At 48.4% G+C, this 15848-nt stretch overlaps 1 protein-coding gene across 1 annotated transcript in view; it reads left to right on the forward strand.

Annotated features, from left to right (window-relative positions):
- Positions 1 to 15848, forward strand: part of LOC146172557 (nose resistant to fluoxetine protein 6-like) — an 85818-nt gene that overhangs the window by 65388 nt on the left and 4582 nt on the right. The window contains exon 14 of the mRNA XM_084585802.1: positions 6241 to 6383. Within this exon, the coding sequence (XP_084441928.1) occupies positions 6241 to 6383 (143 nt within the window). The remainder of the gene's footprint in view (positions 1 to 6240; positions 6384 to 15848) is intronic.

A 15848-nucleotide genomic window follows, 5' to 3' on the forward strand; every position in this document is an offset into this window, starting at 1 on the left:
GAGGGGGTGGGGGGGGGGGGGCAGTCCAGGGTCCCGTTGGCAGTGGCTGCAGTATCAGCGCGGCGAGCCAGCCATTACTGGCGCTACGGGCAGGGGTCCTGCAGGGCGGCCTCCCAATCTTTCATGCAGGTGTGGGGGAGAGGGATTAAAAAAGAGGTAATTTGGCACGCCCAAACCATGTGTTAGAGCGTAGCCTGCTCACAGCAACGTGGACAGTCAGGGGAATAAAGCGAGGGGTACCAGAGGGTTAGGAGAAATGGTGTAATAAAGGTATTAGTTTGCAGGCGGCGGTAAGTTTCTGCTTCTTGAGTAGACAGGGTGGGAGAAAGGGGAGGTAATGTACGGCGAGATAGACTGTAGTGTTCAAGCAGATCTGTGTATGTAAGGATCGGCGAGGCATACGTGTTATCCGGGAGAGGGGAGGCTCCGGGAAGGAGCGCGTAAGCGTGTCGATCGGTAGCTTCATTGCCGGGCGTCGACTGGTGTCCCAGAATCCAGATCACACTGATCTTTTTCGGAGGGTTAGCCGCGAGGATTCGGCGGCTCGCGGCACCGATGCGTCCGCCAAAATAGTTGCGGCAGGCCATGCGGGAATATGACATAATGGTAGCTTGTGCATTAGTGGCGGCGGCCATAGCGATGGCTGCTTCTTCGGCAATACTCGGTTCGGTGGTGCGAAGAGAGGCATAGTTGAGGACAGTACCCGCTGGAGGTGCCACGGTAATGACCATGTGTCCGTTAATAGCGCCAGCAGCGTCTACGTACAGAGTATTCGGTTTGCTGTCCCATATTCGAGAGAGGTGAGTGGATCTTGTCTGTCGGCGGTGGTCTTGGTGATATTATGCATGCATGTGCTTGGGGAGAAGATTGACGGTAATGGCTCGGCCCATATTCTGTGGCAGATCTTCGCGGATTTGAGTGGTATAGGGCGGGGCAAAATTGAAAGATTGAAAGACATGACTTCCAGTGGACGAGGCCGCTAAGCGGACAAGTTGCGTCAGGCGATGTGCTTCATGCAACTCTTCAATGGTGTTATGAATGCCAAGTTGGAGTAAGCGGTCAGTAGACGTACATTGGTGAAGCCCCAGGGCTGTCTTGACCGCTTTTCTGACAAGAGTGTTCAACCGATTGAGTTCCTGCTTACGAAGCGAAAGGTATGACGTGCCCTAGGTAATGCAGGCAATAATGAATGCGTTGACCAGCTGCAGTGCGTCTCGCTCCCTAATGCTGTAGTTTCGATGTTTAACTCGTTGAAGCATTCGTATAATTTGATCGATAGTGTTGACTAAATGATTGAGAGCAGAGGAATGGAAGAGGCCGATGATCTTGATCTCCGGCTTCACTTCTATCATCTGGCCGTCCAGGATGACCTCAATTGGCGAGGTGGCACTGTGAGCGGGAGTTGCCGGCGGTCAATAATACGAATTTTTGATTTCTGAGGGGCACAGGCAAGACCACGAGAAGCGTCATAGGCACTGACCAGGTCTGTCGCCGCTTGAAGGTTGTCTTGAATTTCGCCTTCATTACCATGGGCAGTCAAATGGTCACATCGTCCGCGTAGATGGCGTGTCGAACTCCCGGAAGGGTGTTGAGCTTATTGGGAAGGTCCTTCATAATGAGGTTTAGTCACGGACATATAGCTCTGTGGAAAATTGAAATAAAGTAGGCGGAGAAAATGGTGGCTTATGAATGCGTACGAAGGGTGCATCGTCGAGCAATGTTAAGACATGAAATTGTGAAATGCATAGTCTGACAAATTTCTTACAAATCTCAGATTGCAAAAATGTCTCAGGTTAGCATGCAAGGTGAAATTGGAGCTTTTCAAGCTTTTCTATGTCAATTAAATCCATAAAAAGGTTCTGTGCTTGTCTCTGCTACCTAGGACAGGCTAAGGCATCCAAAACACTGCCCACATTTAGAGACACTGGGAAGAGCTTGTCCATGCCACGTTCACAGTGCTCACGTTAGTCAGCACATGCAGGACACTGAAACAAGCTGTGTTCTACAGTTTCACTCGCGCCGCAGTTGCCACATTTCGGAATGTTCGTTTTCCCGAATCGGTATTACAAGCTGTTGGTGAATGGGTAGTTCAGGCAAAGTTGGGCCTGGGGATAGAGTTTTGAGATCTCAGCTGTAGGTCGACTGAGTGAAGAAATTCGTAGTGATGTATTGCCAAGCTGCAGAGTCGATACTTTTCTTTAGAAGCGAATCTTTCAGCCAGATTGGGGGCGTCCGAGATTGTGAATGATGTCCGTGTTTATCTCTCAAGTAGGCGGCCTTTACTGGCGACCAACACGGTCTGCTGTGTACAATAGAACTCCTGCTGAAGCACACCTATGGATGACGCGTTGAAGTTAATGAGGCCATTAGGAGCTATTTACTTAAGCTACAAAACATGAGTGAACACTCGATATTTTAAAGAAGAGTCGTGTTCACAAGACGAAATTTTTTCTACTTCCTTCAATGATCCCGGAGTTGCCACAGATAAAAAATAATGCTTTTATTCTCCGTCCTCAACTAAACACACCCTGGTACACACAAAAAGACAATAAAAAACGGCCACGACGGTAGAAGCCCCAATGAGAGGGCGTTCCAAGAAAGGTCAGTTGACATCAGAAAGAACGGTCACCTGGAGGAAGGTACTGGCCAGAGGCGCGCCGTGCACAGCGGCCCTAATAGGTTGGGAGTGGTTTGCTAGGCGTAATTAAAAAATACTGCTAACTTATAGAACGAAATCGAAGTTTCAAAATAAGAATTTCAGGTTCAAGAACAGCCCTCTATCTCATCCTTTAAGCTGGTGAATTATATTATTATCATAAATAACTTTTCACGCTATCATTGATGACATTGGCTTACACATAAACGGAAGTAAAGTTTTGTTGCTTCTTTTCCCCTTCAGGGGTTGGAGGTTGCAGCTAGGATCTAATCGAACGTGCAGACCCTCAAGGGGGCGTATATGTTGGCCGATAATGTTGGAAGGTGGAGCCCAAGAGGCCCATTAGCGTCAAAATGGTAAAACAAAAGCGAGCTCGTGATGTTGAGTATTCTATTCTAGTTCGCTTTGTGAGACTGCAGATTATATCACTTCCCAGGTAGCACAGAATGTGGGGCCCCAGTAGGTCCGTTGTAGGCAAATGGGGCTGGGGCAACCGTCATAAAACCTGCATTGGTCCCCGATGGGGCAAAAGTGGGCAAGCCCCATTTGGGCTTGCCCCTGCTCCTCCTGCATGGGTCCCATAGCGGCGTTTCTTGGGCTAATGCAAAGCACATTCCTGCATCCAGACCACAAGGGTCCCTTGCCAAATATTTGAGGGCAATCCAACGTAAATGTGGGCTTTTTATGGGAAAGCCCTCATAGATCCGAAATGAGGCCGCCCCCATTAAATCTCCGTGGGACCAACATCGGCCGTAGTGGGGCAAGAAAACGGACATAACCACATGCTGCCCCAATCGGCCCCTTGTAGGCTACTTGAGGGTAGGTGAAATATGAATAAGGGCTCAATTTGGGCAAGCCCTCGTGAAGCCCAAATGAGGCAGCCTTAGCTAAACCGCTTTAGGTCCCACATAGGCTGTAATGGGGCTGGAAAGCGGCCGTGCCCGCGTGGTACCAAAATCGGTTCTTTGTGGGGACTTTGAAGGCCCGTGCAACAGCAGGTGGGCTCTAGGTTCAAAAGCAACGTCCAGCCCAATTGGGGCTGCCCACATAAAACTGCTTTATATCCCACATGGGCCGTAATGGGGCTGGAAGGCGGGAGGGCCCGCATGATACCAAAATTGGTCCTTTGTGGGGAATTGGCAGGCACGTGGGCTTTTGGTTCAGAACCAATACCCAACCCATTGGGGCTGCCCACACAAAACCGCTTTAGGTCCCACATCGGCCGTAATGGGGCTAGAAGGCGTGCGTGCAATTGCGTAATAATTGTGTTCAACCTTTATTTGCATTAGATGTTGCCCTAAATTACTATTATAGATGATTTGTATAACAGTTGTTACCTTGTTTAGTCGATTAGAAATTTACATGGCTTTAATTCTCGCGCTCATGCAAATTGCGCTACAAATACTAAAACGAACTGATTGCTAACTGTTGCCTCTTAAGTGGTTGCTTTGGACAGCCTGCAACTCGCACCACAATATTACTGTTCAGAACACACATCTCCATAGCCTGAACAAGATGCACATGAAGTCATTTCGGCTAGATGAATGTTATGAATTATTGTAAAATTTAATATTATGGCTGTTTAGAAAGTGCAGGCATGTATAAAATAATTACTTAATTATGTGCATAAATATTGATTGGGAAAACTTGGACTAGGGCTTTCCATCAATTTCCTGCGTCGAACCCCTATGAGAATAATGTGGGCAAGCACAAGTGCGGCTGGCGCTATAGAACCCGCATCGGTCTGAGGGGCTAACTGAAATTTAAAAAAATTGTTCCTCCAAAGCGGCTGCCCAAATCGGTCCAAAGTAAGACCATCGCGGGGAGTTGGCGGGATGTGCCCTTTTGACAATACCGGAAAAATGTGGGCAGCCCCGCAAGGGCTGCCTGCATCGGCCCCTAGTGGGGCCCATTGCGGCTTTGTCGACCGCCCCCTTCGGGCCTACGTCGGCCCCACTTGCAGCACCCACATTGAGCCCACCGGGGCTGTCCTGCATTGCCTACATCGGGCCCACCGGGGCCCACCCTTCATAGCCCACTTTGTGCTACCTGGGTTGCAACGGTGCAATTTTTTAGAATGTATCCAACTGCATAAAACAGCTATTGTTGATCGCATGTTCATGTGTAGGTGAGGCAGGCAATGAGCTATATATTATGTTCTGAACACTGTTTGATAACGCTTACTTCTTTCGCTTGGCATTTGCGAGCAGTCCTCAAAATAAGCCTTAAGCAAGCTGTTATGCCATTGTCGACACGATGGCTAATGAAGGTCTTCCCGATTCATGTCCTTCCCAAGAATCAAGCACACGCTCACGCACGCACGCACGCCAGCGCGCGCACACACACACAGTCAATCTCAAAACTGAATGTGCAGAATTGTGCCCGAATTGTGCCGTAAAAGCACAAGGTACTTGTGTAAGCCGTTTCATTTGCCGCTTTGCACTTGAGCAGGATGCACTGCGCAGAAAAGCTGACGACAATGAACTTAGCTGCGGCGGTTAGGGGGAAGTGAGTACGCTCCAAGCAAAACATGCCTGCGCACATCAGGACATGAGAACCAAACCTCAAAACTTCTGTAAGGATGGAAATGATGCCAAATGTTGGGAGCGCTTTGGTCCGAGGCCATGGCAGGTCGCATCAACCTCGGCGCTTGCTGCTTTCTGGCAGTGAACAGACACAGGCACGGATGTGTAGCTGACATTGAAGCGTTCGTAATCTGATATCACTCCCACCGCGATGGTGCTCTGGTTAGGATTCTCGACGGCTGTGCCCAAGTAGGCGCAATCGAATCCCGGCCGTGGAGGCCGTCCTTTGATTGAGGCAAAAAGCATAGGAGCCTGTGTGCTGTGTGATGTGAGCGCACGTAAAGGAACCCGTGGTGGTCGAAATTTCCGGAGCCCTCCACTACGGCGTCTTTCATAGCCTGAGGTTTCGTGGGACAACCCTCTTAACCAAACCAAAGCAGACTGATGTCACAAGCGTATTTTTGGCAACTTCGCCAAAATAATATAAGAAAGCAGCTTTCTTATCTCATTTGACAGCTTACATTATTTGCCTTCCCTTACTTTCTCTGCCATCATAAGGAGCTAAGCTGAGTGAAAAACAGCTATAACAAAAGAAAGATGATTTTCCAAAGTGCATGCGGAGCGTTTTCTAATATATTTGCAATAGCGATTTCGTGTGGTCACCAACTTGTCTAACCCGATAAGGTGTTGTGCCCAACTGTTACGCGTACATATTTTCATGTTACAAAAATATTCAGTTTTATTATTTCATATGAAAGCTCGGACAAAGCAAAGCCAAAAATATTTTCCCGCAGGCCATTTGTCGGCTCTCTTTTTTTTTTGCGACATGAATTCGCTGTCCGTGATTATCGATTTTGGGAAAGCTGAAGTTTCAAGCAGTTTTTTTCCCGGAATACCTCGAATATGGATACCCTGTGTCGCAGTTCGCTAATACTGGAGTGTAATATGCAGCAGACGCCATATCTTTAAAGCAGAACTTAGAAATGCGAGATTTAATGTTCTTTTTTCATACTCTTGTCAGTGCGGATTACATTGCTTTTCACCATATACCGACTGCAGGATTTCTAAACCAGTTACTTTCGTGGAGCGCATTCACACCACTGGCCCGGCTTTCCTTTGGCTTTTATCTCATCCACGTGCCCTTCTACTTCCTGTCAAAGAACCTTGCCAGAGAACGCATCTTCTACTCTCACTACACACTGGTAAGTGTTCCTGATGTTTCTCGTTAACGTGTGGGACATAACTTCGAGGTAACATTCCATAACTGAGGCGGTAATATCAATCTTTTGTTAAGCGTTTAAAATAGATTATGATATCATCATTCTCTTATATGGTCCTTTGTTTTTATGACGATAGAATCGCCATTCACAATGCCTCATGAATAATTAACCTCTACTGCTTCCTCAGTTATATTGAGTTTAGTTGCATTCTACTGAGTCATGAGTTTTTCATGTAATCTTATTAGGAGGAATCTGACGTTCTAGATTATAGAACAATAAATTGAGGCATTTTAGTACGTTATATTTCTCCTATGAAATCATCGAAGAATACGAAAAACAGCACTAATATTAGGCATCTGTACTCATAGGGCAAACGTATATTCCGTTTCATTGGAGGGAAATTAGTGTACAAAAAGCCAAAAAGAATCTAACGCTCTTCTCATAGTTATTACGAAAAATTATGTAAAGTAAAGACCATCAATAGTATCATGGTAGTATTACTTAAGGAACGGCCATTTGGTGTATAACCTCATGTGGTCAAGGTGTAGAACAGCAGAGAAAGTGGAGTCAGAGATACAATAAAATCAAACCCATTATCATAAGGAGGTGCCATTCTAAAATAAGCAACGTCTTTTGCCGTGCTCTTGGAAGCATTGGAATCTATATCATGCATCCTTTCTAAATTCTATCTCTAGCCACTCATCTTTGATGCTCAGAAAGCGAGAACCTGAGAAAAGGAGAAAAACATCCCGAGCTATGCTCCTCTGTTCTTATGTATCACGCCGTCACGACAATAAATGCGGTAGTTGCTTGTTTGGTTTTACTCGCAAATAATATCCGCTCATTTACGCCAGCGAAACAACGTTCTTTGTACAAAGGCAGTAGGTACACCCTTTGTCAAAAGACCATAGCGAAAATGTTTGTTAGTTTTTGTTTGTAAGCGGTTTACTGGCATTGCTGCAGGCGACAAGGAATTGGTACCCGAGTCGAAGGAGGGGCAGAATAAAAAATATTGCCTTCAGCAGATTTCGAAGTGGAGATGCATTTTGAGTCATGCTGCGCGGCCCATGAGAAACCCCCTCAGGAGGAGGAGGAAGATGAGGAGGAAAGGCAGGGAGGTTAACCGGCAAACGAAACGGTTTGCTACCCTGCACTGGGGGAGAGGGGTAGGTGAGTATAAAAGTTGTGGGTGAGAGAAGGATTGGTGAAGACAGTACAGTCACATCACATCACGTCACAGTCATATCATGTAACATAAAAAATCGTAGCCTTTCGATCACTCCTGTGCTTTTCATAAAGCGGAGCAGTGCCTGGGAGGCCTTCACCACAGACGATCGCTGTGGCCAGGGACCTAGGATCTCAATTTAAGTCAGTGGGCGTCCATCTAGACGCTCCAGCGCACGGCATAGACACTGTCTTTCCTCGCTGTATATGGGGCACTCACAAAGAATGTGGCCTATAGTCTCGTCGCACCGCGCAGTTTGTACATGCAGGGCTATTTGCCATACCTATCACAAAAGAATAAGAGTTTGTGAATGCTGCACCAACCCACAGGCGGCACAGCAAAGTTCCTTCACATCTAAACTAATCTAAACTTGTGACAAAACGATGTACCATATAAAATGCACCACTGTTAAGTGAACGGCGCCAACGGCACGAAAGCCGTTGCATAGAATACATCATGTCCACCTCTTGCAAGAACCTGAAGTGATGCAATTTAATACTTCACATCTCTGAGTCGCTGAGCGCTGTATCCTATAATTCAAGGAAATGTCGCAACCTGGAACACAAACGAAGGCCCACCTCCAAGAGCTCCAAAAACGTGCAACCCTTCTTCCATCCTGAACTATACGCGTGGACAGAGAAAAAAGAGAGTTGTATTAATTGATGCACAAATTTCAGGAGTATTAAATGCCAACTGCACAAAAACATATATTCACGTAGTTTAAACCAACGACTAAATAAAATAGTGCATTGTTAGATTCAACCTAATAATATATCTATGACTAATAATGCAGTTTTTTAAATAAAATATTATTCAGTTAAAATGATTCATTTCTGGGTGTAGGTGCATTATAATAATTTTCAGAAGCAGGTAAGCTACAGTCGAATCATATATATTTCTTCGAGCCAACGTTTCTCCTACGGTATAGGTTACCTGACCTACATTTTAACACTTACTTGTGACGGCTTAGCTCTCGATCAAGCCAGTGCAATTGGTATTAGTACTGTAGTCACCTGCCTTTTTCATTGTAATTAAATACAACTATTTTGCAAGAGAAGTTTGTTATTTTATCGACTGTTTCTCTGGGGCCGTCAAATCTTCAGTGAAAATACTGCTACGAGGCGCAGTATCAAGACGACGACGACGTGCTGGTATGGTGTTGTGAAGACGAAGGCGCTCTAGCTAAGCTGGGTTCGTTCTGTTGGTGTGTGCGTCTAACCGTGAACTAGCTTTTACCGCTGTGTACGTTTCCTTAACACTATGGTAGCAAAGCCCAAGCTACAAAAGAGGCAGCAATAATTAAAGTCCAGTTCATTATACATCTCCCTTGTGTTGTTTAGATAATGGGCAGAAATAATGCTTCGATAGCTTGTGATTCCTCGAATCAAGGTTCATTTGTCGCTATATTAGACGATCTGAGGGAAAAAATATTACCTAATATAGAATAGCCGAACTCAGCAACCGGCGTTAGTTGTAATTGGAGATTGTTACTATTAATTGTTTCAGCTCCATTTATTCCTGTGTGCATGGCCCCGATTAAAAAAAGACTGATGCGCCCCAACAGCCTCTCCCGGCTGATTCATTAACCTAGCTTAGGTTAGTTAAATAGCTAATCTGTGAAGCTGACTCACTGCTCACAGACTTTAAAGAAGCATTGGTGTAGGCTTGTTTCCACGATCGGAAGAGTCTTGGCTGAGCTCAATTCCAACGAGTACATTTGCTTTCAAGCTGCAGGCGCTCGCGGATAGTGTAAAGCAGCTACCGATTGCACGATTTCATTGGGGCAGTCGGTCTCCTAAGGTTTCTTTCATCTATTAACCTCCGTTTACTTTCTTTGCCTCGCTACTTCGATTAGTGCTCCAAAGTGTGCTTCTATCTGGCTCTGGAGCAGCACGTGCGTTAGAATTTTTCTTTATATCACTCAGCGCTCATTTTGTTGCGGAAAATTACAGAATGTAAACCTCTCTGACCTCATGTTGGACACGTAAAAGACGCCATCATCACGAAGGTAAACCCCGAAAAACTTTCCCAAAACTAAAAAGAAAGAAAGTTACCTTACTTCTCGGCGGACACCTCAAACACGTAGTCAAAGTAGAGACGTGCCGAAGAACAAATTAGATTTCTTTGGCACTGCGCTGCCGTCCTGCAGCTTTTCATGATCCCCTCCAACTTCCAACATTAAACCGGCTGTCATCTTTAGTTTTCCTTTTAGCTTCTTTTATTTATGTTGCCTTTCATCGGTGCCCTGAGACGAATTTAAGCAACTGGACAGCTATAACGGCTCGCTCGGAAAAAAAGCCCTTTATTACAAATTTACACAACAGGTGCACGTTGATAGAACATTCAGAAATGTATTGGTTAGGTGCATAGTTCCATGATTTTAATTTTTTGACTTGATTTGGAGCCATTTTTTTTCCTTTTTCTTTCATTGTGCAGCCACGTTCAGAAAGTAACTTTTAGATAAGCTATCCCGCGTAGCACACAATACGGGACCATCCTAGGGCCTGTTGGGCAATTTGGGCTGGGCCAACAACAATAACACTCATGAGGGACCCCTTTAGGAAACAAACTTACAAGCCCAAAAAGGGCCTCCTTGTGTTTCCCATTCGGACACCATATAGGCGTGGCAAGGGCTAACTGAGTACATTTTCTCACAACTTGCCCTCAATGGTCCCTCTTGGGGAATTACATGGACTATGCCAAACAAATTTTGGCTTTATGTAGAAAAAGCCTGGCCTAACCTAAGTGTGGCTGCCACGCAAAAGCCCAATAGGTCTCGCATGGGCCATGGCGGGTCTAAAAACGGGCATGCCCGCACGTTGCCTATGTGGGACCATTGAGGAGTACTCGAGGGAAGGCCGAGTGGTACGGTGGGCTTCATGCAAAAAACCTCTGGGCTGCCCACTAAAAACATCTGTAGTTTCCGCATGGCCTTTAGCGGTGCTGGAAAGTTGTCATACCCGCTTCTGGCCACATGGGTCTCTTGCGGGGCGCTTTATGGGAGATAGAATGCAAATGAGCGCCAAAAGTAAATAGAAGGTGGCCTAGCCGAAATTGGGCTGCCCACTAAACAGCCGAATAGGTCCCTCATGGGTCGCGGTCAGGCTGAAAATCAGGCATACCCACATGCTGTCCACACGGGCCTCTTTCGGGGTACTTTTCGGGTAAATGCAACATATATCCGTATTATATGCGGCAAAATAAGAGGAGCCCAATTGGGGCTGCGCATGGAGGGCTGCAGTTCGCCCCAAATTGACCGTATGCGGGCTTCCCACCCGAGACTTCTGCATCCTATCTTTAGGGTGCCATTTCATTTATGTAAATCATATTGTCACCAACACACGTAGCAAGCAGCACAACAACCGAGCTGGCCCTTTTTAATCAAGCCGAACTCGAGAAAGACGAGGATGAATAGGTCCCTCATGGGTCGCGGTCAGGCTGAAAATCAGGCACACCCACATGCTGTCCACACGGGCCTCTTTCGGGGTACTTTTCGGGTAAATACAACATATATCCGTATTATATGCGGCAAAATAAGAAGAGCCCAATTGGGGCTGCCCATGGAGGGCTGCAATTCGCCCCAAATTGACCGTATGCGGGCTTCCCACCCGAGTCTTCTGCATCCTATCTTTAGGGTGCCATTTCATTTATGTAAATCATATTGTCACCAACACATGTAGCAAGCAGCACAACAACCGAGCTGGCCCTTTTTAATCAAGCGGAACTCGAGAAAGACGAGGATGACGCTTAGCCACGTGCCAAGACATTCGGCCACTTGGTGGCGCCAGAAGATGGTCAGCGGTGTGGCATTGCTCCCCTTCCAAGGGGCATCGACCCGATGCCGCAAGCGTAGGGGAACAGTCGAAAAGCGGGGCAAGTTATACGGGAAAGTATCTGGCTCTGGTTTGGACCCTGAAATGGTTTAACGATTGTAATATGGCTTCATTCTGGCAACGTGAACGATTTCAGATTTCGGCTGCCGAGAGGAGCGTACAGTGCCTTGTGGTAGCACCTCGTAGTTCACCGCGCTGAGGCGGCGGAGCACCTCGTAAGGTCCAAAGTATCGCCGCAGAAGCTTTTCAGAGCGCCCTCGCAACCGTATTGGGCTCCATACCCATACTTGGTCGCCGGGCGTATAAGTCACCTCTCGGTGTCGCAGGTTGTAGCGCTGGGCGTCGTGTACTTGTTGGTGCCGAATTCGCTGTCGGGCGAGCTGGCGTGCAGCTTCTGCGTCACGAATAAATTGGTCAGCCCCCACGACAGTGGAGGGAGCAGAATCTAGAAGAAGCATGGCATCCAGCATAGTCAAGGGTTCGCGTCCATGAATCAAATGAAATGGAGTAAAGCGTGTTGTTTCCTGGAGTGCAGTGTTGTATGCGAACGTGATGTACGGCAGAATTCGGTCCCAGTTCCCATGATCGTCGTCTACATACATAGAAATCACATCGGCAATTTTTTGTTAAGCCGCTCAGTCACTCCATTAGTTTGAGGATGATAGGCTGTTGTCTTGCGGTGGGTGGTGCCACTGAGTCGAAGTACCTCACTCGTGAGTGCCGACGTAAACGAGGTTCCTCTGTCAGTTAAGACGACTGTTGGCGCACCATGCCGGAGTACAATGTTGAGAATGAAGAAATGCGCAACTTCATCTGCGGTACCACGGGGAATGGTCTTGGTCTCACAGTAGCGGCTAAGGTGGTCAGTGGCAACCGCTATATACCTGTTACACATGCAGGACTTCGGAAATGGGCCCAGTAAGTCCATGCCGACCTATTGAAATGGGAATTTCGGGGGATCTATAGGCTGTAAGAGCCCAGCTGGTTTAATGGGTGGTGTTTTCCGCCGCTGGCACTCACGGCAGGTACAGACGTAGCGGTGCACAACGGCAGCTAGCCTGGGCCAGTAGTATATTCGGCGAATCCGTGCCAATGTGCGAGAAAACCCGAGATGGCCGGAAGAAAGGTCATCGTGGCACGCACGAAGAACTTCGTCATGCAGCGTTGTGGGTACTACAAGCAGATAAGCAGTTTCTTTTGGACCGTAGTTCTTCTTGTAGAGCACACAGTCCGCGCCTGAAGAGCTGAGGAGGAGATGACACGGTTCCATCGAGGTATTCAATGAGAGGCAAAAGTTCAGAGTCAGCCCGATGCTTTCGGGATAAGGTGGACGTCGCGATAACTCCGAGGAAAACGGAATCGTCGTCGGAGCCGTCCGCGTGGCAGGGAGTAGGGGTGCGGGACAGACAGTCAGCATCACTGTGTTCCTTGCCGGACTTGTGCACGATTGTAACGTCAAATTCTTGCAACCGAAGGCTCCATCGAGCAAGCCGACCCGATGGATCTTTTAGGTTTGCCAGCCAACACAGAGAGTGATGGTCGCTCACGACACGAAACGGACGACCGTACAAATACGGACGAAATTTCATGACTGCCCACACAACAGCGAGGCGCTCCTTTTCGGTAGTTGAATAATTAACTTCGGAACGGGACAAAGTGCGACTGGCGTAAGCAATGACACGTTCTGCACCGCCCTGCCACTGAACAAGGACCGCACCGAGGCCAACGTTACTGGCATCCGTGTGCAGTTCCGTGTCGGCCTCTTCGTTGAAGTGGCCAAGTATTGGCGTACATTGGAGACGGGACTTGAGTTCCGTGAAAGCGTTTTCCTGGTCGGGGCCCCAAAAGAACGGCTCGGCGTCTTTTGTCAGGCGAGTCAGAGGCTCAGCGATCTTGGAGAAATTGTTAACAAAGCGACGATAGTACGCGCAGAGGCCGAGAAATCGACGCAAGCTTCGTTTATCCGCTGGTTTGGGGAATGAAGAGACAGCGGCCGTCTTCTCTGGGTCTGGGCTAACACCTCGAGCGCTGACAATGTGGCCGAGAAATTTCAGCTCGTTAAAAGCAAAGTGGCATTTTTCGGGTTTTAGAGAGAGACCGGCAGATCAGATGGCCTCGAAGACAGCGCGCAAACGTTTCAGGTGCTCGTCGAACGTGTCCGAGAAAATCACAACGTCGTCGAGATATACGAGGCATGACTGCCACTTCAGACCAGAGAGTACAGTGTCCATCATTCGCTGAAATGTGGCAGGGGCCGAACACAGGCCAAACGGGAGCACTTTAAATTCATACAAACCGTCCGGCGTAATAAAAGCGGTCTTCTCACGGTCTCGCTCGTCAACCTCTATTTGCCAATATCCACTGCGGAGGTCAAGGGACGAAAAGTAAGTGGCATGGCGAAGGCGATCGAGGGAATCGTCTATGCGTGGCAGGGGGTACACATCCTTTTTCGTGACGTTGTTGAGGTGTCTGTAATCCACGCAAAACCTCAAGGTTCCATCCTTCTTTGCGACGAGGACAACAGGCGAAGACCAGGGGCTCGTCGACGGTTGGATAACGTCGTCCTGGAGCATTTCTGTTACTTGGTGGCGGATGGCATCACGTTGTTTTGAAGACACCCGGTAAGGACGCTGACATAGTGGACGTTGGTCATCGGCAACTATAATTCGGTGCTTCGTTAGTGGCGTCTGTCGGACCTTGGAGGTTGATGCAAAACAATCTCGGAACGAATTGACAAGATTCTATATGCAGCGTTTCTCACTGAGCAAGAGGTGCGGGTTCACATCAGTCTGAATGGCTGTAGGCGTCGCATTGTCGGGGTCTGACGTGTTGGATAAAGCGTACTGGCCTGTACATTCTCCAAGTTCTTTAAAATAAGCGACCGTCGTGTTCACCGTCAAATGTTGGGGTTCACATGTGAAGTTTGTCACTAGCACGTTGGCTTGGCCACGGACAAGTTCGACAAGGCCTCGAGGTACACAAACTTGTCGAGTTAGAAGCAGTGACATGTTAGCTTCAGCAATGCTACACGTGCCGGTGCTGTGATCACATTCGACTGTGACGAACTTGCTCGCACGCGGAGGGATCGTTATGTGGTCGTCACAGACGCGCAACATCGTTTTCCGGAAGTCCGTGTTGCTATCGACGGCTCGCTTGGTTGAAAACGATACCATCAGCTGCTCCTGAAGGTCTATAACAGCACCATACTCTTGAAGAAAATCCATGCCGAGAATCAGATCTTTGCAGCACTCTTGTAATACGGCAAATGTGCCAGTGAAAGTAAAACCGCAGATCTCTATGCGGCAAGTGCACATGCCAATCGGTGTCATTACATGACCACCGGCGGTACGCATCATTGGCCCAGACCAAGGCGTCAGAACCTTATGGAGTGCCGTGGCTAGCTGGCTGCTCATGACGGAGAAATCGGCGCCGGTATCCACAAGTGCGGTCACATCACAACTGTCGGCGGTTACAAAAATTTCTCCGGAAACAATGCGTTCGCAGCACGTCGGTAAGTTCATCGGATCGGGTCGTCGCCGCTCGGGCCGTCGCGTCAAATCGTCGGGTGGAGGCTTTTTAATCTGAAACGTAGCGGCGGCCCCACCCCCGGAGGTCGCCGTGTTTAGTTTTCTCGGTGAGGGGACGTGCGTCTGAATTTCCCAGAGGAAGAGTACCGACTGGGCGAAACAAAACGCTTCGGAGATGTCGATCGCGACCGCCGTTGTGGTGACGTTGGCTGCATCTCGTTAGCAGCCAGGTACTCCTCAATCTCCTGGAGTCTTCGCCATAGCGGGGTCGAGGCGCGTTTGGTGGAAATCCTCTCAAGCCTATTATCCGGTATGGGCAATTGCGAAGAATGTGACCAGGTTCGCCGCAGTGATAACAGAGCGGCCGTTTGTTGGGCGTGCGCCACAAGTGCGCCTTGCTGATAGCGGGACGCTGGTATTGCTGTGGCTCGGCGGGGCGCATGTAGCGAGGCGGTGGTCCGACAACGGGACGGAATGGATTTGGCTCGGGAGCCGGTCGACGTAAGACATCACTATAAGTCATGATGCATGGCTCCGCTTGTGGTGCTGGTGGTGGTGGTGGTGGTGGCTACACCGCTCGCCGAATTTCATCACGGATGACGTCCACGGTAGAATAATTCTTTGCAGAGGGAGTATTCATGTGGAGGTTTTGCAGCTCCTCGCGGACAATGCTCCTCACAAGCTCCCGCAATGACTCGTCCCTGGCTGCTGGCACGGACGCGCAGCAGGGTTTGGCCGCTACGCTTGCCTGGCGGCCGTATTGGGTACTCCGTTCCTGCAGGGAACGTTCCATGCTGGTAGCTTCTCTCGCGAAATCTGCGACAGTTCTTGGGGGGTTGCGAATGAGGCCAGCGAACAACTG

Source organism: Amblyomma maculatum, unplaced genomic scaffold (genome assembly GCF_055883805.1).
Source record: "Amblyomma maculatum isolate TAMU_Amacu unplaced genomic scaffold, ASM5588380v1 scaffold_13, whole genome shotgun sequence".
In the NCBI taxonomy this organism is placed as follows: Eukaryota; Metazoa; Arthropoda; class Arachnida; order Ixodida; family Ixodidae; genus Amblyomma; species Amblyomma maculatum.